Below are 25357 nucleotides of genomic sequence, written 5' to 3' on the forward strand. Positions count from 1 at the left end.
GGTCCAATGTAAAGTGTTAAAAATAACAGCCATAGGTTGATAGCCTTATTTTGACTTACATACAAGCAGTACCAGAATATGTCACAGTGGGCGGTCTAATTCACTTGTCCTGTGTGTGGCAAAATAGCTCAGAAGGAAATTAAATTCAGATAAATGTACCATGTCTAGAAAAAACAGCTGCCAACACCTTCTGTTGCTTCTGGAGTCAAGACCCAGACTCCCAGCAGTATGGGGCTCTGAGTTTGCACACTGCAAACTACAACATCCAGAGCACTGATTGCTTTTCCAGGACTTGCCTGAAGAGACAAGGTTTAAACAACTCATGTTTGTGCATGGCAAAGGGAGTATACAGGGACGTCTTCATGCCGGGATAAGGTGGTGCCATGGGTGGTCGAGGGGGCAGAAGCAGCCTCTGTTTCTGGAGTAGTGAAGAGTCAGGTGACTCCAAATACCCAGATCCAAATATCCCCCCATTTGGGGAGGATATGTATCTTAAAATGATAACCAACTTTTAAGCCCATTTATTGCAAAAAACTTTCACTTGGAAAAACAGTGATGAGTGAACCCATCAAGGATGCACTTGCTGAGAAATGAGCTGCTTAAAGTTATAGAAGTGTGGAACTGATCTGTATGGGGAAACATGGGTCATATCCTCAGCTTATATCAATTAGGACAGGCTCATTTTGCTTAGTGTCCTGTTAGGTATGATTTGGCTGATTATATTTTTTAGAACAGTGAGTTTTTGTCGAAATCTGTTTCTCCTTATCCAATATAGGGTGATGGGGTACAAATATTCTGGTATTACTGTAGATGCTGCATGTATTATAGAAGGGAATACATAATGCTTTCAATTTCTAGTATTAAAAAATTGATCAGTACTCAGGATATTAAAAATATCATACTGTAAGTATTCCCTTTAGTGTCTGTGTTAGCACATTTTAGAATGCATCTGTTAAAGGAATAGTTTGGAATAAATGCAAATAGATACTCACACAACAGAAATTTATAAATAATATATGCAAAAAACATTTGAGGGAACATTCCTAATATTCCATATTTCAGAAAAATATGCTATTGAGACTATTAAAACATTTGCTAGCATTTTGCACTCTGATTAGGACTCTTTCTGAAGATTGAATGTTTTGAGGTTGAATATCCTCTTATCCTTAGCAGGAATTCTTCCAAAACATCTGAGCCTTATTAATAAAGTAGTGTGGGGAAGTGTCATATGGCAAGCGATGCATGTCATGATTTACTTAAGCACTTTTGAAGGTTAAGGATCTTGTAGTCCAAAACACTTAGCAATAATAACGGCTGGTAGTCTCTCAGGAAGTATAGCAGAATTTGTTAATAATAAAAATAGTTTGTTAATCCAAATTCAGTAGGCTTTGAGGGAAAAGAAGGACAACATGAAAACAGTTTTCTAAGTGAATGTAGTTTTTTAGGCAGCAGAGTTCAGCAGATCCATATACTGAGAGCCGAGTTTTCATAAGCAGATGCTTAGAGGTGAGTGCACAGAAATGTGTGCTATTGTACCCTGACCCATGCTCATGCTTGTTTGCAACTGCAAAGAAAAAGAGCCGGTGCTTATCCCAGACATTGGGATTGCACCAAAAAGGCTTTTGTGTGAGTAAAGATAATCTGCCATAATGAAAGGGGAAACACAGGAAAAAATTAAGTAAAAAAAGAGACACGTTTTCACTTTGCTGACTCTGGGTTTTCAGAACCTTCCAGCACTGTCCAAATTCTTCTGTTATTAAGATGTATTTCCCATTGGTTCCAGCAGGAGCTGAGAAATCTTATGGATTTCAACAGGACTAATGTTAATGCCTTGTGGAGTATTTAATGATTGCTCCAGCTCATGTATCAGACACAAACACTAAACAGGAATTTTCAAATAAAAAGGGTTTTCTGTTACAGTCTTTAGTGGAAGGTAAAAACACAGAGAAAGCAGACAATGCTATTTTGTGAAGCAAACTAAAACATGTAGTTCCCAGCATAAAACCCTAAACACAGAACCACAGAGACAATAAAATGAGTATTAGAGTAATCTGCATTATATTATATGCCAGTCTCGATGAAGTATTTAGATGTCCCCCATCGGTGAAGAATCTTTAGTGTAAATGAACTCACTGCCACCTTAAAAAGCAAGTGAATTCCTTTCAAGAAATCCAGCAAGGTCTTCTCAGGAAGGCTGCTAGAAAGCGGGAAACTGCATCTATTTTCTTCACATCTAAAACAAGCACTAAGCCTTTCTTCCATTATCTTTACCTGTCTGCTGCAAGAAATTTGTATCCATATGACTGGAGTCAAACCTGTTACAGCAGATGAAGACACTCTGGCTGCATATCCTTCCCTGAATACAATTGGATTTCTTTCTTGTGTTTTTGGGGGTTTGCTTTGGGGGGGGGGGGGGGGGGGGAGAGTTTAATACTTCCTGAGTTTGGGAAAAGCTGAGTTTTCCTTGTTTATTTTTAGATTCATGTTATGGCCTTGTTGGAAACTGGTAGTTTAATTAAATTTCTCCCTACATAATGCAGTATCACATCAGGAAATTTAACTGACCAGCTCAGTGCGATGATTAGCGTATTAAATATTGATTTGAGACCTAGTAATGGTACCATTAGTGACTGTGCAGGAGGTTTGTTTTATCTTGTATTAAACTGCATTGCTTGTTATGAGAAAATGTGATCTTGCTGTCCTGAGTCACCTCTGAATTTCACATTGCTTGTCAAAGGATAACAAGGTCTTTTAGAGCTAAGCCATTTTATTTTATTTTATTTTATGCATTTGATGCTATCAGAAGTTTTTGAGTTGGCTTCAGTTTTGGTTGTTGATCCTCACTCACAGCAATTTAACCCAAACCTAGAATCCAAACCATGACATTGACTCTGCCTAAGTTATTTCCATTATGATGTTCTGCTTTTTGTATGCCTTGGAGTGTTATTCCTCTCAGCTGAGGGTAAAAGATGCTGTTAACTTTAATTATTATTAGATTATGTCTATTCCCAAGGCCCAAAATGACTTTCCTTTTTTCATGTTCTTGTGCTGTCACAGCTGGACAGCTGGCTGGTAACTCATCAGTGGAGATGTATCGGCAAGTGCTTTTGTCAGGCTGCCGCTGTGTGGAGCTGGACTGCTGGAAAGGACGAACAGCTGAAGAAGAGCCAGTCATTACACATGGATTCACTATGACAACTGAAATATCCTTCAAGGTACAGCAACACAGCACACAGGTGTAGCTGGCTTCAGCTGGGGCAGTTTCTTTCATGTAAAATGCATCACAAATACTTTGCTAGAACATTACTGCGTAGGTGGTAGGGAAGAGAAATGTGAGGGCAAAAAGATGTTTTAGGAGGAGATTTCAGAGCATGTGCAGAATCATTGGAAGAGTTGCAGTATTTGGACCTTGCACAGGAACAGGTTCTTGGTCATCATGGCAGTTGAAAGAAAAGGGATTATATGGTGTCATAGCCTGTGCCATCTGAGGCCTGGGCTCAGTGCCCAGGTCCATACTTCTGTGCATGTCCCTGCAGCACATCTCACAGGGAGAGAAACGGGTAGACCACAGTCAGGGCTGAAAGACCAGGTGTTGCCACCACAACTGGTTTTACACAGTGTAAAATGGGTCTATGGATGCGTCTGGAGCCAGAAGGATGGGGAAGAAGGACTGGTTTGTGTTACAGCTCCATAGCGTGCGGCAGGGAGGAGAGCTGAGATGAAGGCTGCAAGAATTTGAACAGCGATAAGCAATGCGTCAATATACTCTTTTTCTCTTCTCTGCCTGGTAAGTGGGAGTGGGAGACACAAGTGCTGAACTGAAGCAGAAAACAGCAGCTATCATGGAAATCTCTGCAATTTGCAAGCCTTTAAATTCCTATGAGCAGAGAATAGGCTACTCATGCCCAGATGGGCAGGTCCCATCTACAGGGTCCAGACACTCAGCATTATATTCACAATTAAAAAAATTGATAACAGTGTGTGCAGTGTTACTCTTATCCCTGATACTTGGTATCAGATCTGAAGCACTGGAGGATGAAAAAGAAAAATTAGTGTCTTTGGAGATTGTGAGGGGATATTTGTGCCATTTAGACCTTAAACATATCAGCCATATTACTGAATTTCATCTTCCGTTTCCTTTTTTGATAATAAAAGGTAGATACTATACCCTTAGCAATAACCTTAAGTTGTTATCTTCTTGGAATTCTTAAAGATGGTTTTGATCCAAGGCGTTAAGAGGAGCAGGATGGAGGTGTTTCTCTATAGTATTAAGATCGGTAGTCAGCACAGCTTATAATGATACATCAGGATATCATTTTTGAAGTGTGAAGAAATAATTCTTGTTTATCTGAGACACTAACTTACCACAGAAATGCATTTCTGGACTTACCTGTGTGCAAGAAAATGTGGAAAAATGTTCACTACTGAATTTGATTATATTACAGGTGTTAGGTGTGGCTTCTCTACTAGCTACAGCATGAATTGTTGGGTTTGGGGTTTTTTTGCCTTCTAGTGCCTTTCTTTAGGAAAAAAAGCAAACAATACTGCCACACAGACAAAACACCAAGTTTCACTTACACCAGAACACTCCTTTGTTTTTTCAGTTTGTTTTGTCTAACTCTTCACTGATGAGTTAATCACAGGAAAACGTAAAACAACGTTCTTGCACGTTTGTTGTTAACTTTTCAGTTATGTTTATATGAAGCCAATTATGTTTGTAGGCATAGAGTTTGATTACTGGAAGTCCTTTAATTAAGGAAGATGGCTCAACTCCTTTGGTCATGAGCAGGAATTTAAAACAAAGTTAATCTGATTCTTAAAAGGATCATTAGCAGAAATGAGGATTATCCCTGGTTATTTACATGTTCAACCCTAGGCATTGTGTTGACAGGAGAGATAATGGAAGGTATTTTAAACCTACTAAGGAATATTTCATCTGTCACTTCAGGGCAAGTATTTTTTCTCCACACAGAAGGTAAAACGTAAAAATGTATTGACTGCTGGTTTCTTTTCAACACTCAAAGTGTACTGCTCGGCTGAGGAGGAGCAAAATGGTAGTGAAATAATGTGTCAGAAGTGTGTGAATCAATTCAGAGTGATCACTGGGTCTTGAACACTGAATCATTTATCAGCTCACACTTTCGGCATGACCACGGCACATAATGCTTCTGTTCAGTCTGTCAGTTTTCCCTGCCTCAGATAGGCTTTCTGAGGTGTGGAGACAGAAGCAATATATACTCCCCATCATCATGTTGCTGGAGGTTTTGTGGGTTTTTTGTTTGATTGGTTTTTACCTTGCTTCATGACATACAGAAATCAGTAAGGTTTTTCTCAGCTGCAGATTGTGAGCTATTGCCAGGGTGAGATTTTATAGGGAACCAACAATATTTTTCATGCCATAATCAGGAATCTGTGCGTGTGTACTTTATATATACCTTGAAGACCTGTTTCAGGTGAGTCATTCTACAGCTGGAGTAAAGTATGCAACTTACCATGGTGTTCCTCTCTGACCATAGAGAATTTGCATTTACATTTGAATGCAGTGCAAGACTGAATCAGCAGCATATCTGTTTCTCCACTGAACCCATGCCTGAGCTTCTCATCCTCAGATTTCATCTGTGTAATCCTGATTTTACTCTTTCAGGTTATTTCCCCATTCATGATGGGTTTCATCCCTTCTTGCAGTTGAGAGGGCAGTTGAAAATAAATTTATGGATTTATTGCGTAGCTTGAGCACTGTGTAGGAGCAAGAAGGGCCTCAAGACTGCTTTTAGCAGTACCTCCTATATCCAGCCTCAAGTGTTCTTAAGCCCTGCATGATGCTCCATAACCACGGGGAGGGTGCAGGTGGGTGGAGACCAAGCCAGCGCTAATGATCTGGGTGGAGAGCATCAAGATGGGAGGACTCAATATTTGCAACCCAATTCTCAGCACTGCTGTTCCCTTGTAATGGCAAAATTGCCTTAGATACTTTTGAGAATCCCACCGGTTCTGAACAGCATTAGGGTGGTACCAGCACTTAGTGATTTACTGGAGCTGGAAAGAAAGTGTGCAGCAGGAATCACTCCATTGTGCGTTCCCCCATGGGAGAACCGCTGCTGTGAAACTGCAGCTTCCTACCTGCTTTCACCCAGCCTTCTGCACCGTTTATTATTCTTCCAATAAATGCTTTGCCTATCTGCTTTCTTTAAAGACTAGAAGTGGTCTTAGTTGAAGTATATGAATGGTTAGTGATACATGAAGCATTTAAATATTTGGTGATTGCAGTTTAGTAAATATAGTCATTCACCACCTGTGTGTGCTGAGAGCAGTAGTTTCTCATCTTATAAGAGATACTACAACAATTTGTGCAGGAGCTGTGTTTTTTCTGCTTACATGAAGACTGTAAATTTTGTTTGTATCCTAGCTCATATCAGCAAATCTTGAGATGGATTGTGCTTTGCTTCCAGCTCTGGATTCTGCAACCCAGCATCAGAGGAATGTACCAGAAGCTCAGCTTTCATTTTAGGAAGCGGATTTCTTGCTGTTACACTTCTCAACTGAGCTTTTAAAAGTACAGAAAATGAACAAAAGGAATCCCCAGAGGAGGCTTGTTTAAAATAAATAAATCTTTTAGTTTTTAGTCATCCTTGTGATTTGGGAGGGAGCAGGCTTTACAGGTTCTTACAAACTCCAGAGCTTGACATCACTACATATGGAAAGTCTTCAGTGTTTTATAAGTTCTTTTGTAAAAACAATTGTGTTCCAATTGTTACAGAGTCACACCAATAGAGAAACATTGACTGATTTGTAACAGTGAGTGCATTACTGTATTATGCACCCCACTAAAATTAGTGTTATCAAATGATTTCTCTACTAGATTTACAGTTACCATTTTCCATCAGAGCTGAAAGGAAACAGTTTCAGTTTCTGAGCCCTCTGTTTGATGATTACTACACCGCCAACTGTTGTAACTGAGTAATGTTTTTTCTTTTTTTCTTTCTTTTGCCTTAAAGAGATTTCTGTCATCAAAAAAAGAGGGAACTAAAACTTGTGAGTCAGAGTAACTAAGGATTTTATGGATATGTGATTGTGCTGCTGATGTTTAGAAGACACGCATTTGTCAGAGCATTTTTATTATTATGCAGAATAGTTCATGAAAGTCATAGCCTCAGGCATGGAACAACTCCACACAAAGACCAAGTCTTAAATTTAAACTATTGATTTAGGCAGACATAAGTCATTTCTTGGGAAATGCAGTGCTTGAGGCTCATCAGACATTTTGGAGATTTGATTACAGTTCAGGTTGAAAAATTTGGTTGCTGCAAAACTACATCAGGAGCTTTCTGGGATGTTAAGAATGGAAGGTCTGATTTCAGGCAGTTTGGGCATGATTTCAGACCTCTTTGGGTCTTTTCCGTCTTCAAAGACAAAATGCTGTTTCTTTAGAGACATAAATTTGTAACTGTATGTATTTTGATTCTTTAGGAAGTAATAGAAGCTATTGCTGAATGTGCATTTAAGACATCACCCTTTCCAATCCTCCTTTCCTTTGAAAATCATGTGGATTCGTAAGTAATTACCATGTTTTCCTGTATGTTTCCTGTTACATTTTTTTGTAAGGTCTGAGCACAGAATTATGTATGCACTTGTGGCAGTTTTATTATATGACATGATCAACGGCTCTTACCCCGCAAAAACTTGTATTGGCTTAAGTAACCAAGTTGATCAGAATGAATCAGTCATGTTCTTAAAAAAACCTTCCTGAATTAAAACCTTTTGTATGAAAGAGAAAGTTTGAATAAATGTGAGACAAATTGCGTTAGCTTTACAGTCTTGGTATGTCCTGCTGGAATGTAGTGGTACTTCAAAGAAAAAGAAACAATATTTCACCTGCTTATGACCCTATTCTGTGCTATAAGCATTTTCAGTACACAGAATTTGGTCTGTTTCTCATGTGCTGGAAGTAAAGGCCAGAACCATAGACTAGCTAGGATTGTGAAACAGGTGGTATGGATGGCCAGGAACTGTTTCTTTTCTACCAAAAAATACCAGTTTACCTAAGCTGTTTTCTCTTTGGTTTTTTTTCAGTTACAAAGAAAGGACAATTTTTCTGTCTAAGAAAAGAAAAAATAAGTGAGAACACTTCTAAATTTGTCCCAGTGATCTATCTTCTATTATTATTATTATTATTATTATTTTAGTTTTGATTCTTCTTTTTTAAAGTTTGACATTAACTTTGGGTTTGAATGTAGAGACCACATGGTTCAAAGTGGGGTGACACTGACACATAACATGTGCCTTAACCTCAATTGCCTTTTCGCCTTTTGTTTTCTGCTGTGAAAACATTTTGAATGCTTGTGGGGCCAGTTTGGACTGAGAAACTTTTTTTTAATGTGAAGTAAAAAGTAATCTTTGGGGCAGCTATGAATGATTTAATACAAATCAGAAAAAATGTTGGCACTTTTGCTTCTTAAAGAGGAAAAGGGTGAGGGCTAACTGCTTTTCCATTGTTTTAGGAAGAACATTCATGTCCTAAGGGAAGGAACTGGTAGAAGAAGCTATGTAAGAATGTTTTTAAGAACAGATGTGACAATACTGATCAAAAATTATGTCGGTGGAAAAATCTAAAATCTGAGAGCTGACCAACACTACCTGTATGTCTTACAGTATAAGTTTACACTACCTTTTTTGGACAATTATGTGCTTGCTCTGCACACATTTAAAGGCCACATGGTTATGATTCAAACAGCTAGCTGTTAAATCCTGCTTAGTTAGTTCTGTCTTCCTCTGAAAGACCACACAGATACTGCATTTAATTTCCTTCTCTAATTGGTCCCTTCTGGTTTTTTTGGTGTAAGTTATATCACTTTGGACTTGCTTGTGCTCACCTAGTGCTGTAGGTTTTAACTTGCAATGCTTTTCTCAGTGCTTCCAAATGCAACTTCTGGTCTTTAGAAAAGATCTCAACCATCATTCTTCAATGTATTATATTTTGTATTCATTCTTCTGTTTTTGTTAAAATATACATTCACTGCATTACTATAAGGCAGAGAAAAAGCAACGTCCAGTTTATTTTAACCAGAAGGGTTACATTTTTCTTCCTTTAAAGTCATTAAGACTTAAATCTTCAACTATTCCAGGGAGATCTGTTCTATTTTAGGGAAGTAAAGAAGTAAATACTTGTGTAATATAAACTCCTGTCAGATATAAGTTACATACAAAACTGACTTTAAAACTGTAAGATGAAACATTGTCAAAACTAAAGGTGATGTGATACTGCAGGAACATGTCAAAAAGGGAACAGTTACTTACTGCTGCATTACTCCAATCTTTAGAATTTGCCCCGCAGAAACCATTGAACCTTTCTCTTCAGAAAACTCCAGTCATGGAATAATGAATTATCCCTAAGCGTATTATTTGATGTCCTTTTCCATGCATTGCTATGACATAGGTTTTTAGCAAAGCAAGTCTGCGAAAACAGTATCAAGTATTTTCTCTTTCTGAGGCTTTATTGCTATTTATTATTTTTTACTGCAGTAAATCATCATACTTAATGAGTATGATTTCTAATTTTGCTTTGGCTGAAAATAATTTCTAGTTATTTTACCAACTGCTACAATTATCTCTTCATTTCTTCACTAGTTGCTAGAGAAATCTGCAATTAGTCATGCCACTCACAGAAACCTTCACCTAATTTCATGAAATGCTCCTTTTGTCTTTTCATTTACTTGGAATGTTGTTTTTCTCCTGGATCTTAAAAGATGGGCTTTGCCCTGAGTATTAACAAAAAATGCTAAGTGTTTTTATAGAATTGCTGTCAAACAAATCTTCTGACATCAGTTTCTACTTTTGGGTGACCAAATTTTTCTTCTGACTTTCAACTTAGAAGAATCAGTATTCATGTATGAAATGCTGGTCCCATACAAAGCAGTGGAAATTTTGGCATTGGCTTAAATAGAAATACGGTTTTAGCTTGTGTTCTCTATTCATGACTTTTAAACAGACTGCGATTATCAGAGGTAAATAAGTTTTACATCACCACCATACATGTGACAATGTTAATTACCACTGGACTTAAAATGCCATTTTTCTTCCTTCTGGTTTATGTTCATGAGAATATTTTTAACACTTTTTGTCCACCTAGGGAACAAATCACTTGTTAGCACATAGTGTTAATAATCTCATTTTGCTTTCTTTCAATGTTTTTCCTAGAAGGACTTCTCTCTAATGTCTGTATAGCACGTGAAGAATTTTCATTTCCTTTGCTATAACTCCACTATGTAGTATATTTCTTCTTGCCTGTTTTTATACAATAAAAAGTTTAGAAAAAGGGGCAAGCATATGGATTTTAGAATATATAAAATATTATATATACCATCATTTATATTGAAGTGAAAACATGCACAATGAAAAAAAGACAGTACTGAGAAAAGATGTGGTTCTATCAAAAAAATTGAAAAGTGCCTTGAAAACATTGAAAAGACCTCAAGAAGACCTTGACGTTTGAAATTGGGCTTGCAAGAAGATAAGCAATCTGCAAATCTGAAAGCAGACACTCTATAATTAGAACTGTACTGATGATATAGCAAAAAGGTTAAGTGATCCTTGAGCAGTATCCATGTAAGATTGCTTCCAAGATTAAATTTAATTACAGTTATTCATATTGCTGGTTTCTTGCTGGAATTGTGATTTCAAATATTAACAGGATTTTTATCACTTTTTCTTCCTACACTTTATTTCAGAATCTTCTGGGAAGTGTCTGTGTCTTTGTCTTATGCAGAAGAAGGATCTCTGTAGAAGTGATGATAATATATTGTTAGGAGCAGTAGTCATGCAGTAGTGCCAAAGAGCCTCTGTGATTGACTTTCATAATAGGCATAATACAAACACAGTAAAACAAAGTACAAGCAGTACAATAATAGTAATGAAAACATTTCTTAATATTCTTTGTATTTCCATATCTCCAGGTATCATGTTCCCACTTTATCTTCCCTTGCCCTGGCACATTTTGGGGGCATATATAATTAGTCTATGTGCTACCCATCCATGTCTGCACAGTGAAAATCATAAGGCGAAGTCAGCTCTTTTCAGGCAATCAATTCTCATTACAATACATGAATGCTGAGAGACTTTCCAATAACAGTAGATGTGGACTGGGAAATACCTGCTTTTTTGTTTCGTAACACAAATGGGGAAATATGTTGATGTAGAAAAGCTGGTATTTCAATCTGTTGCTCTGGTTCATAATTTTTAAAGAAGGGAAAATAAAAAGAAACTGATATTCCAGCTTTTAAACTACTGTAATAGTAATACATAATCTATACTATTACTAATGATCTATCTCTTGAAACTCTACATGTATATATAAAAAAGAGAGAGAGAGAACACAAAAAACTACCACTCAGTTAAATGCTGGTACTCCTAAATATTTTTTATTCCCTCTTAGGAGCGTTTAAAAATAACTGTGCATATAGTCCAGTTCACAAAGACAAGTAATTTTGTAACGTCAAGGTTTTCCTCCTTTGGCCTTTCTACTACTGCAAGATTGGTTTATAGTATTGAAAAACATTAGTTTTTCACATATCTTTCCTTTTCCCTCTTTCTGCCGCTGGGATGCAGTGACATTGGAATGTATACACTAAACAGAAATAGTGTTGCATTACATTTTTCTCTTTTGCAAAAATGAAAGTTCTTACTGTGCTCTCTTTGAGGTAAACATGTAAGTAATCACAGAAGATCAGAAGAATTTGTTCTAGCTGTGGTGATAGTTTGAAATTTATTAGATCTAACTCTTGCATATTTTGGGGGGATTCATATCAAGAGTTGTTTCTGGAGTTGATGTGCCCATTTAAAAATGCTGATGTCACATCTAATTACTACAATTTCAATAATTGTGCTCTTTTGATTCAAGAAGATGTCCTTTGAATTTTCTGGGTTCTAAGAGCATGGGTCTATTCAAAATATACACTGGTGGCAAAGTCGGAAATAAAATTCACTATAATGACCCTAGACTGATAGCAAATACCTAGTCTGCTTGCTTACTAGAGTGAGGTGCCTTTATTTTCCTTCGTAGCTGGCGGTTAGAAATAGCTAACGCACTGTCGTAGCCTGATCTATTCTTCCCGTCACTTCCCTTGTGGGTTCTTAGTTCCACTGCCTTGCTCGTCTTCATCTTAATTTTCCATCCTCAGCTAAAAGTGGCTTTTAGCTTTTTTTTGCAGAATTGGCTGCATGCAAAAGAAAGCATTAATGAAATGCTGTAGTGATTTAAACTGCATGAAGCACTTGCATAGCTTTGTGGAATAATTTAAAGCCTCCTCACAATATATTTTGTCAGTGACTGAGCTAATGACCAGTTCACCCCCTATCTGCTTCAAGGGACATCCAGAATGCTGATCTCAGGGAAATTACCTTTTCTGATTCAAATGCCACCCAGCCTTTATCTCAGCTCTGGTTTGGCCTTGCTGACCCCAGGAAGAGTTGCAGTGCCAGGTGCTCAGCTGGTAGCTAATGACAAACGAGACACAGTGGTGGCTGTACTCTTGGTTTGCAAGAGAAAAATGAGCACTCCTTTTTTCCTATATACCCAGCTCTATTTTGTCATGAAAAATAGCTCCATGGTAACGTAACCGCGAATATCATCCATGTATCTTCCATGATACACAGATCATAATTAACAATAGTTGAGGAAGTTATATTAAGCAATATAAACCTGTCCTTTAATCAACACTTCTCAACAGAGTGTCAAAAAAGGAAACTTTTACAGGTACCTAAGCTCAGATGTTACAGATTTTAAATAGGCACATATTACAAAAATACACAGTTGTCTAAGATTAGAGAGTGACTGTAGCAATGAGCTGCATTTTAAGATGATTTGATAATATTTCCAAGCAGTATAACCTGTCTTCAGTCCTAAAACTCCCATCACTGATATATAGGAATTATTTCATTCTTTGGTTGCACTTTGGGAAAATTGATTATAAGCCGAGTTTACTGAGGTTCAATTTACTTCTAGAGGATGTAGTGAAAACTGCTGAAGTAATTTTCTATGGTAAAATTTGACACTTTACCTGATTTTAAATAAAATTTAAAATTTTTTAAAAAAGGAATCTGACCACATACCCAAACAAGCATAAAATGATCATTGAGTAGCTCCACCTAGCAGCTTGTTATTACATCCAGATCCCCACTAAGACGACTGTCCTGATATTTTGGTCCCAGTTATATACACATAACATGCATGCCGCATGTAATAGTATGCATATAAAAACACTTATTACAGCAATTCTCCAAACTGAGATAATATCTTAGCAGTAGCACAATTACATCTACGCTATGACTTCTGCCAGTGAGGATATGTCAGGGGAAATAATTCTGAGTGAGCTGGTGAGAACAGTGCAAGCTTTTGGTGCAAACCCAGCCCAGGTCTGCAGATGGGTCGTTGCTTTGTTGTGGAGCACAGTGCAGAGGTGCAGCTGCAGCTCCAGGCAGGGCTGCGCCTGAACGGGCTGTCACGCTGCACAGGCACAGCACCCACCTCACATGGGCTGACAAATAGGGTGGGAAAGTGGACTGCGTTTTAACAGAAAATGGGCAGTAAAACTAACTGCATTTTAGAAATCTGCAGTAAAACAAGCTGCTTCTCTACCGGTGCCTATAACTGATGCAGCTTTGCTGGTTTTGAGACCCAAGTAATGTCTTCTGCCCCTTCTTCTGTATGGCTGTGCCTTATGGACATGCTGAGTGAGGCGATAGGTACACTTGGCTTGGGAAATTTAACAGAGACACCTGCACAGGAGACTCCTTTCTGTGTAACTGTTTTGGGTTTTGTGCCCCAGATCAGGTATGACAAAAAGAGAACAATATCCAAATGGGGCTGGGGGGATATGTGTGTGAGAAGAGTGCCAGGCATATGTAGAAAGTAACATAAGGAGGAAAATATTTAAACTTCGAATAAAAATGTTGCCTGAAAGATGCAAATTCACGTAATGGTTATTTCCCTAAAGGTAACAACTGACACCCTCATTTTTTTATTTTCTAAGTGCATGGGGAAATATACCTCAATGTTAAAGTTCAGCTTCACTATTATTCAATTGACTAGTGCCTTTACTTCATGTGTGATCCTTTTGATAAGCTCTATCAGAGGAATGGGAATAATTGCATGATATATCTAGGTCTCTGAAAAATTCACAGCAATTGGATCGGGAAATTATATCTAGTTTAGGGATTTTAGATATTCCATTACTGCTGCCTTCACTCTGTAGCATTAGTAGGACTCATTTCTTTCTTTCTTTTCTCCCCTTTAGCCCTAAACAACAGGCAAAAATGGCAGAGTACTGCAGATTAATATTTGGAGATGCATTGCTTATGGATCCATTGGAAAAATACCCGGTAATATGGTTTGGTATTTATCAGATCACAAAGATCTGTGTGAATTGTTATTTAAGTGTTTCAGTCCTGTGTCATTCTTCATACACGGTCTTTCAAAACAGAGTCTAAAGGAGAGGTTTAAACAACGTGAGCTGTTGGTGACTTAAGCATATAATTTCTGATGCAGAGATTGTTCTGATACAGTGAATTGTAATCTTATAAATGCAATTGATGCTCATAGCTGCCATTTTATAATGTAGGCTTTCATATTTGAACTAATACTTATTTCAGTTATTGCGGTAGACATTTCGTAAAGCATTTTTCTTTTCTTCTTAAGTGCCCTCAGTAGCCCTGTTTCGTTTAATGTTGAGATTACCTCTTGTGCAAAATACATTTCATTTTAACAGGGTTTATAGAGGTTACAAAATTATCTTGCACCATGTGGGCCCTAAGAAATTACCATAAGCTCGTTTCTTTTGTTGTTGTAATAAATTTCTCTTTCTTTTCCTGCAAGCTTGAACCTGGTGTTCCTCTTCCAAGCCCCATGGATTTAATGTATAAAATTCTGGTGAAGAATAAAAAGAAGTCGCATAAGTCTGCAGATGGAAGTGCAAAAAAGAAGCTTTCAGAGCAAGCTTCCAACACGTGCAGTGATACGTCTAGTATGTTTGAACCTTCCTCCCCTGGAGCAGGTATGAATTGAATCTACAAATATATTTCTCCCTAAAACCCAAATGCTTAATTATAGCTATCATTCAGTCCATTTACATTGCTCTAGCAAGGTAAAGGTACACCAGTGTGGGCCTTACTCCGTAGGAAACAACGCTAAGTGTCATTGATCCAGGAGTCTGTGAAGGCTCATGGCTGAGGAATCACTTACAGAGTGACCGAAAGCTCAGTGGTGTGTAATAACATTTATCTGCACTGCTTAGGAAGTAGAGCAAGCTGCCAAGTCCTCCACCCTTGGGTGCCTTTTCTATGTGCCCAAGCCTGATACCAAATATAAATGTTTTCTGATTTTTGTTGCCTCAGAGATGTACCTACCATTTGGTGCCCTTTCGGACTTAACCCATTGCACAGGAGAACTGCAGTGGTTCTGTAGTGTCTTAAGATTTAGGGTAACTGTGAATGAGATATCTGTTCCTTGGGCAGGCAAGGCTTAACCCTCTGTTGTCTTGCATTAGTTGGGAACGCATCACAGACCTCTGTGCAAAGTGCTATAAAATGTTCTTCTGTTCCAGAGATAGAAACAGGCAAAAGTATTACTGCAAACAAATATTTGTTACCACCAGGAATTGTAGGGAATGTAGCCAATGGAAAGCAGTGTATTACATTTGACTTGTTCATTATTAGCAGAATTTTTAAAATCAGAAATGAAATAGAAAAGTTACTATAATTTAATGATCTGCAGGGGACCATTGTGAATGTTGGTATGCAAAAATTAGTAAGAGATGGTCTTTGTTCTGAAGAGCTTGAAACCTAACTAGAAAAGACAGAAGTGCAGAGAAAAAGATAAAAGTACGGATTTGCTCTAAGCCACAGGAGCAGATTAGCAGCAGGACAAACAACAAAATCTGTATATACTGATTCCCAGCCCAATTTCTGTTCCCTGCACTAGAATTTCTTCTTCCTTGTAAGACTGAAATTTTGGATTGCTAAAAGCATAGACATTTATTCCCCAGTAGTAGAATACTTATAGAGCAAATTGAAAGCTTTACTGGAATATAAGTTCATTACCATTTGCCATTAAAAAACTTTTTTCCATTGTTTGTAATTTTTTCTAAACTGATTAATTGAGCTGAAATTTTTCATGCTGGCAGTTTGCCTCAAGCTGAATAAAGAAAAAAGAATCCTGCTGTATTGGTGGATAACACTGTTTATCCTATTAGAAGCAAAGAAAGATTTTTCAACTATTGTGTTAAGAAACTTTGAAAAGGGCATGCTTTGGAGTAGGGCTTGGATTTCAAAGGAAGATTCATCCTGGTGTCAGGAGTGATTTAATACTGTTTTCTTGATTTGCTTTAGTCAAAACCCAAGCAACAGAAAAATAAGTGTGTGTATGCCAACTGACTCCTTTCCAACACTTGAAATCAGCCCTGGGATCCTAACTCTACATTTTTGTTACCAGCACATAGTGAGAACCCAGTGGCAAAGTATATGTCTTGCTTTCTGAGTGCCTGATCTGCATAGAGGGTAACAGCTTTATCTTTCAGGAGCCTCTCTATGAGCTTATATAGGAAAAGACCTGGGCTGTGAATCTAGATGTTGATGATGATGCAAGGCAGGGGAGTCAGTCCCATAATAGAGTGTGTAATTTTACAAATTAACTGTGAAAATTATGTCTGTATTACCAAAATAACAACCTCTGTTAACTGTAGATTGTGAAGATGAACACTTACAAATAGAAAATGCTAGAACTGAGATTCCAGAATTGATGTGGTCACTTGGTTCATCTGTGACTGCCGGAATATATTACTTGTAATCCTTCTGCTAGCCATTGTTTCTCCTTTAGGACCTATGCCTCTTTTGGAGAATGCAGTTAGTCAATATTTTTTCTCTCTCTGTCATTCAATACTTGATCCTAGATGTAGCATCCTCATCTTGCAGTGAATTTCTGTGGGGGTATCCAGGCTGCATATGAGCACTTGACAAACAGCAGTGAGTTTATCTGAACAATACCTGTGGGAAGTGAAATAATATTAAGCCAAATTTATCTAAGGACAGGCAAGTCTGAGAGGGCTTAAGAACGGTTTAGGGGTGACTGATAAGGAATATCCAGTATCTGATTTTTCAAGAATACTTTGAATTTTTAAGTATTCGGAGCACAGCTCCAGAGATTTCAGCTACAGCTTACAGTTATGAGCACGCAGCATTTCTGTAAATCAGATGCCAGATTTCTGTCTGTGAACATTTAAAAAAAAAATTATTCACCATTTTATAAGACTGCTGTGGCAAGACCCAGTGAAGAGCATGGTTCCATGGGGCAGTGCTCAACAGTCACCATGACACCCTTCTTTTCAATGCCTTGTTCCTTAGGTGCATCTCAATATCAGCAACATGTAATGCTGGAGCACCGTAAGCATTATGCTCCTCTATACCCAGTACCAATTCCTTTCTGGAGCACAAGAGGAGTAATGCAGTGAAAGACTCACTAAAGGAAGCCTAATTCTTAACATTTCTTAACACAAAGTGTTTCAATACTCCAACCTCAATATAATCTTTACATTTAGCAAGTTGGGCATGTTATTCAAATAACTGTATTGTATTGTGTAGCTCCTGTCAGAATTACTACTGATTTCCAGGAGAAAGTTGTACTGATTTAGCTTTCTTGAGATTTTAAATGAGGTTTTTCACAGCGGTGCAAAAAAGACTCAGATTCATACTTCAGTTGATAGCAGGCTTTGCTGTGTCTTACACTGCTTGAGGTCAGATTTAAACCCAAATAAACCTTTCTTCTGATACATTTATAAAACATACCATATAAAAGCTAGGTGGTGGTGATATAGTAGCAATAGTTAAAAAAACAATTCTGAAAAAAGCTTTGCAGAATGGCTTGCAAGATGTTCCTGAAACTGATGTAAAAAGTAACTTCAGTAGGTATAATATCTGTCAGTGGAAAAAGCTTTCCCTAAAGGTACAGCAAAGCAGAAAAACCATTTCTGAGAAAACACTACTTGTGACATAGATTGTAATTTTGGTAAACAAGCATCTTGGACCTGGCTGTTTTAGCACAATGAATGCAAGTAAGTAGGCAAGATTTTCAAGGAAGTTAGATTACACTGCAAAAACAACAGTGGCAGTTGTGCAGGTACATACATTTTACCAAAAGTAGGCCTATACTGGAAGTAGCCAAAACTTGCTAATTGAACAGTGTCGTGGTTTAACCCCAGCCAGCAACTAAGCACCACGCAGCCGCTCACTCACTCCCCCCCCCATCCAGTGGGATGGGGGAGAAAATCAGGAAAAGAAGTAAAACTCCTGGGTTGAGATAAGAACGGTTTAATAGAACAGAAAAGAAGAAACTAATAATGATAATGATAACACTAATAAAATGACAACAGCAATAATAAAAGGATTGGAATGTACGAATGATGCGCAGGGCAATTGCTCACCACCCGCCGACCGACACCCAGCCAGTCCCCCAGCAGCGAATCCCTGCCCCCCCACCCCTTCCCAGTTCCTGAACTAGATGGGACGTCACATGGTATGGAATACACTGTTGGCCAGTTTGGGTCAGGTGCCCTGGCTGGGCATGAGAAGCTGAAAAATCCCCGACCATGGTCTAAACACTACTGAGCAACAACTGAAAACATCAGTGTTATCAACATTCTTCACATACTGAACTCAAAACATAGCACTGTACCAGCTACTAGGAAGACAGTTAACTCCATCCCGGCTGAAACCAGGACAAACAGTATTTAAATTTACAAGCAAATTGTTAATTTCTAACTGATAGGATGACATTTTCATCAGAGTAGTGGATGCTGCAAGGAAAGAGTCACGGGGAAACAGAGAGGGTAGAATTGGCTTCATCGTTTCATGGTGACTAAATAGAAAACTGGATTAAAAGTTTTAGGCTCAGTGTATGTAAATGCATCAGTACATTGCTGCTGCATGCCAGCTGAAGCCATGGCCCACTGTTACAAAGTAAAATGTTTTAGCAGACTGAATGAAGTTAATTTCTTCCTTTTTAAAAATTAGCAAATGCTGATGATGTACAGCCTGTGGAAAAACCAAAAGGTGATTTCCCCATCAAGATGCTGGGGGCTGCCTAAACATTCTAGAGCTAACAAGCTGCACCAGCAAGTACCACATTTATAATCCATTCCGGCTGTTATATTAAAGGGATCTGAGAAAGCAGATTACCAAATTCCTCTGAATTTCAAGCAATGTATAACCTTTATTTCCTTAGCTCCCAATATCTGTCACGCTGCTGAGGCATGGTGAGAATGGATAATATTTAGCACTCTACTTCCTCAACCCTTGCTAATAGGGATTTGGCTTGTCATTCCCGGCTCTCCTAATCATCTTCCATTCGGTATTACTGTGGTGAAACCCCCTACCCATCAGCTGGGATTCAGCCTCCTTTGTCCACTTGTTACGTTGGCCAATGAGCACTTTTATGCCTTCCCCATGCTGCTCCACTCACTAGGGGCAGCTCCTTGAAAACATCCTTGAAACTGCCCCATTACTCCACTGAGAAGTTTCCTGTGTCTTTCTGCCTATGAGTGGCTGACAGTATCTGTGTTATAACTTACCTATTGTGGTAGGAGCAACATCTTTTTATTTCTTGTTATTCTCCTGTCTGCCTCTGCCCATGGGCAGGCTCTTGTCTCGTACTTGGAGGGCAAGCCTTTGAAGCAGGGCTTTCTATTTTCACTGTATTTGTATACCACATATCATGGAGAGGTCCTGTCCTGACCTGGGTTTGTAGTCCCACCTAAATGTAAATAATAGTTATGCCATTACAGCTAGTTGTCCCTTAGATAAGCTTACATTTACACACTGGACTTGACCTGCAGCACAGCTGCATGTGCCAGCCCACATGCATTTATGGTACACAGTGCCTGTGCCCTCCTGGGAAGGGATGGGAGTGATGGCATGGGGTTGATCCCAGCACCACTGTGGGATGGTGAGCACAAAGGTGTCCGCAGCACAGGCATCATCTCAGTCTGGCCAAGGCTTGCTCTGACTGTGTCCCAGCAGTGTAACGGGAAAAGAAGGTTGGGCTTAAGCATAATACCATGCTGCTGGGTGAAAGGCAATGCAGATGTAGTCATGCTTTCTAAAACACTTACTAATTTTTATTCTGTGTTTGCAGTCCTGTGTATTATTTGTCCTGGTTTTGCTGTTTGATGCTGAACTTGAAAATGAGATCTGATCTCCTTGGGAGTTTTCCTGTTAAATATTTTTAAATAAAGGAATAATGTGTTGTGTACTTTCCTCCCTGGACACTTCTAGGAAGAGCAAGCTATCATCTACCTAGTACTTCAGCAGTGCAAGTTGGCTGAAATCTGCCCCATGTCCCCCATTTTGTGGACTGTTCAAAGTGTTATTTTGCCAGCATGGTTAAATCAATTGAGAGCTTCCCATCCAAAGATTGTCACTGCAAATCCTGTGAGAGCTCGGCTGGCTCTTTGCAATGTATTGAGGTTCCCTGAGCCATCCCTTGAGCCTGTTGAGCAATCATGTTATTTTCTTCAATGAAATGTTCAGGAAGAAGTGTGTTCATGAATAAAAGCCTGACATTTCAACATCTGCATCTGGAAGGAAATGCAGCCTGGGTAGTCATCATTTGGTTGTGAAAGGCACACTCATTTAAATCGTGTGCTCTCCATGTTCAGAAGGGGCCCACTGGGCATGATTCAAGTCCTGCTGGAACAAAGAGGAGTTTCTTTATTGACTCAGTGGGCTTTGGATTAGACCCTAAATTGACAGGAGGAACGGAGACTGAATTACCATTCTCCAGAGTGTTTGGGAATGCTGCACAGTGGTTAGATTTTTGTGCTGCCAAAATAAAATTGCCACTGCTGAAGAAAACTGAAAGGTTTGTGGAATAAAATCTTCAGGGAGAGCTGTCAGTCTTACAGGTGTGGATAGGTGAATGCAGTATAAGTTAAACCTTCTTTTCCAGAGTCTTCTTAAGATGCACCGTGTACATTTTACAACAGCCAGACCCACAGGAGAAGTTACTAAAGAGAAAGATAAGCTTGATATTCCTTAATGGTTTAATTTCTGGTGCAACCAAATCAGAACATTTTAGAGGTGAGGGGAGGCATTCGTTAATTAATGATAAAGAACCTTTGTCTTGCCCATAGGAATTTGATGAGTACACTGCAATTGGGAGCAAGACATAAAATGTGTTTTATTTGGTCCCATTTACTCCAGCAGTACATTTTCAGGGAAAGCATGAGTTTTACGCATCTTCTTCACATTATTTGGTTTACACTGCCCTCAGGCGGTGCATTTGAGCTATGCCACCAGAGTCCTAACGGTAAGGCGCACCAAAGCAGTTTGTGAAGGGAATTAATTGAAGTCAAGCTATTGCAGTTAGGCTCCTGTGCCAAATGCTCCCAGCTGAGCTACCTCAGTACATGTACTGTGATACGTTCAGAACAGATGGATTTTGCTGAACAGCCATTGATACCACTACACATGAGAATCTCATCAATTTTCATGCATGATATCTTCACCCCATGCATGCTGTTCCGTGTGCACTTCCCAGAGGGGGTGACACATTCACAGAAGGTCCTGCAGGGGTCTTGCAACAGAGAGGGAGTTTGAACTCACATTTCCCAAGCTCCAGGGCTGCGCCCCAAACATGGGAACATCTCTTCAGAGTAGTTTGTGATACTATACCTACACTGTGCATACTATGCACACCACAAAGCTCTTTTCTCATGATTTCCAAACACTGAGCATCTAGCAGCTGCAAAGGAAGAGTTTTTGTTTGATTGGGCAATAACTTATCAGTGCTGAAGATGGATGAATCCCTTGAGACAGTGTATTTGATTTGTGCTGTGACAAAAAGCACATGTATAATGCAGTTTCCTTTAAGCAGTGCTACTTGCACATCTTTCTTGAATTTATTGCTGGTAATTGTAACTATTGCTTCAGCCAGTAATTATCTTCTGTTTAAAACTTTTCAGGAGAAGCAGAGATTGAGAGCGATGATGATGATGACTACGATGATGACTGTAAAAAGTCATCGATGGATGAAGTAAGGGGGTAGATATGTTTTATGGTGATGGGTTGGTTCCAGCAGTTGTGGGTTGGCTTGTGTTACCAAGAGTGGGACTACCATCTAGTGGAGAAAGGGGGCAGAGCACTGGGAAAAACACCAAGTTTTTGAAGTTGGTTGTTAATTGGTTTGGAAGCACATCTTTGCTTTGTTTATTTATATTTTCATTTACTGAAGAATAAGAATTAATAGCACCGTAGGTGATCTGGTTTAGACAACTGCTTTTGGTGTATTAAGCATTGTTGGAAGAAAAACTTGACATCAATAACTTAAAGCTATATTTATTATTTATCCAACAGTATTGATAAATGTGCTCAGCGCTACCCATGTGTAAAGGTAATGCAGTCCCTTCCCTAGGAGCCACGTAAAAAGAATGAATACAGCAGCAGCTTAATTAAACACTTAAATTTTACAGCAAATTTTCTTCTTTACTGTGTGATGCTCCCGATGTGAGGCATTGACTTCACTAAGCCAGGATCAGTGAAAGATATCACAGCTGATAGAAAAACTGGGCTTTGGTGTTTGTGGCCTCTGATGGCCACCATGGACAGATCAAAACTGCAGCATTTTCCTTTCTCTGTCCTAGGGTACTGCTGGAAGTGAGGCTATGGCCACGGAAGAGATGTCTAATCTGGTGAACTACATTCAGCCTGTGAAGTTTGAATCATTTGAAGTATCAAAAAGTAAGCTAAGCTAAGCATGAACAACATCTTATACTGAAAATTACCTAGCAAGTGTTTGGAAGAAAGTTCTGGAGAAATGCTGCTTGGCTTCCTTGCTGTTAGACATAGGCACACAGACAGAAAATGTTCCCTTGGTATCCAGCCAAATGAATTCATATTTATTTTGAAACCTGTATTAGTCTAAATATCAAACTTCATCACCAGTAAACATGCTGCCATTCCAAAAACATTTTTGAAAATGTTGTACTTAGATTGTCTTTGTTGTCCATGACTGAAGAGTAACTTAACCAGTTTGAGAAAGGTGGTCATAAATATTCCTCTGGATTGAGCAAGTGCTTTATAATTTGCCTCTGCTACTTTTTTAGAGTATTCAGGATAAACAGAATCTGCCCTTCCCCATGTGCAAATTGACTCTTTCCTGCCTCTGCCTATCATATAGAAAAGGCCATAATTTCATCCCCTGCTGGTTTTTATGGAAGATGCTTACTATTAATGCACTCAGTGGCATCCTTAGTAAATACTGCACTATCTTTTCCTTTCTTGGTGCAGAACCCCCTACTGTTTGCCTGGCCTTTTGCACTTTGTTTTGACAGGTTTCAATATGCTCTTGAAGCTTTTTAGTTAAACAACTGTATAGCATTTTAATTTGTTATGGATTTGTGGAGGCCTTGGCAGAGGATAGGTAATTGGTGCCTAAGTCCATATCTGAATACAAGATTTTGCATTTACTTATGATGAATAATAAACATATAAAAAGTTATCTACCTGTTCATTTATATGTGGGTATTTATACAGACATACAAGCATTCACAAACTCGTGCAGAGAGCTATGCCTGTTCCCTATAGTAGTGTCCCTTTGGATGTTTATAATCTCCTCTAGCTCTAATGAGAATGGGAAGAACACAGTGGGAAGGAGATATTCCTTCTGGAAAGGAAGCCATGTGAATCCTAGCAGGACAAGTTGATGCAGCTGTTATAAAATGGTCATGTGTAGTTTTCGTCTGTTCACATGCCTGTGCCTTTCTGAGTTTTGTCTTTTGTAAAGAACCGCTGATGTCCAGATTTTTTTATCCTCAGTCTTGATGTGGCCTTTGATCAGTCATACTGTTTCTGTGAACTCATAATGTTAAGGAATTAATATTTCTGGTGTTTGTGTCAAAAAAATCATAATGTGGTAAATGTGGCTAGTTAGTTAAAGCAGTGGCCTTACGTGGTAAATGGTGCTGGCTGGTTAAAGCAATGGGCACTACAGCATGACTTGTGGGTTCTGGTCTTAGTCCTGGCCTGGACTCACTGCTGGACCTTCATTAAATTCAGCAAAGATGAGCTGAATAAAGGAGGAGTTAGATGAGGATTTTTTTTTTAATTTGCTGCCTGCCCAGTTGTTGCCCAGATTTTATTTTTGTTCACCTGACTTCATTTCCCTAAGTGTAGAGCTCCATACTTGTCTTTTATACAGTTTCATCATTTCAGTGTTACAACATTTTTCTGATTTAGTATTTTCTAATTCAGAATTTGTTTTGATTTGTGGTCCTGGCCTCTATGGTGATGATAACAATACCTCACTGCTTCTATTATTCACACATTTTAAAAGTGTGTTTTCTGGTCTTGCATCCAGCTTATTAACAGAAATATTGAATAGCACTGGGTCTGTAACAGCCCTCGGATTACCCTTACTAGACATGTTCCCTCTCTCTGACAGCAAGTAGCTGTAACTGTATTTTTTCAAGTTTTTCATACGTTTTTTCAATCAGCTGTTTGTCCACTCCTTAGTAATTTCCTCCTGATAAGATAGCACCATGTAATGTATCATGAGAGAGAAATGGCTCTCTTGCACAGTCTTTTCTTCAAAGGGCAGGTTTCTTAATCCTCTCCAGATGCTACAAGGAAATAATTGTTCTTATTTTAATTAGGAGTTTGGTTAAGCCCTGGACGTTTAGTAACCAAATCATTTAACAGCTACCAGTTCTGGTTTCCTACAGATGCTCTACTTTAAGATAAGGCTGAGAGATACAGTATATTACTACAACAAATTCTAACACCTATATTCTAAATGGAATAAAACCACTATATATGCGTGTTGCTAGTGCTATCCCATTAGTAAAGGGGAAAGATCTCAGTGCCTTTATAAGGAGCTGAGATGGAGCTGAGCTGGCTGGAACAGAGTCTGGAGAAAGAGAGGATATTACTTGTTGGAAAGGAAGAGGAGTGGTAGGAGAGCATCCTCTAGGGAACAGCAGGAATCTTTTGCCATTAGGAGATAACAGCTATGAATAATGGCAGTAACATGATGGTTGCTAATTAGAAATAGGGACAGGCCATAATAAAGTCTGAGTCTCAGCTCTCCTAGAGGGAGAGAATCACTTTTGGAACACCATGGTCATCCTCTGACTCTTCAGTATACACTGAGAATAGTTTGTAGTTCACAGGCTGGCAGCACATTTTCCTCTCACGTTGGCCAAATAATCTAGCTCCTCATTTCTTTGGATCAACTGTTTCCTTTTTGGCGTCCTGTAAGGAAAGCTCCCACCTGTTTCTGTCCTGCTTCTCTCTGCAAGACAAGTGCTTTTGTTCAGTTTTA

At 38.8% G+C, this 25357-nt stretch overlaps 1 protein-coding gene across 4 annotated transcripts in view; it reads left to right on the top strand.

Annotated features, from left to right (window-relative positions):
* PLCB1 (phospholipase C beta 1) overlaps positions 1 to 25357 on the top strand; it is a 412787-nt gene that overhangs the window by 294043 nt on the left and 93387 nt on the right. For all 4 annotated transcript variants that reach the window (XR_012651612.1, XM_075035449.1, XM_075035451.1 and 1 more), the window contains exons 11-16: positions 3058 to 3215; positions 7468 to 7550; positions 14289 to 14373; positions 14867 to 15044; positions 22002 to 22072; positions 22680 to 22776. Coding sequence is in view for 3 of the 4 variants with exons in the window: in XM_075035449.1 (XP_074891550.1) it covers positions 3058 to 3215; positions 7468 to 7550; positions 14289 to 14373; positions 14867 to 15044; positions 22002 to 22072; positions 22680 to 22776 (672 nt within the window). In the remaining variant the exon portion in view is untranslated. The remainder of the gene's footprint in view (positions 1 to 3057; positions 3216 to 7467; positions 7551 to 14288; positions 14374 to 14866; positions 15045 to 22001; positions 22073 to 22679; positions 22777 to 25357) is intronic.

This window comes from Buteo buteo, chromosome 9, assembly GCF_964188355.1.
Source record: "Buteo buteo chromosome 9, bButBut1.hap1.1, whole genome shotgun sequence".
Lineage (NCBI taxonomy): Eukaryota > Metazoa > Chordata > Aves > Accipitriformes > Accipitridae > Buteo > Buteo buteo.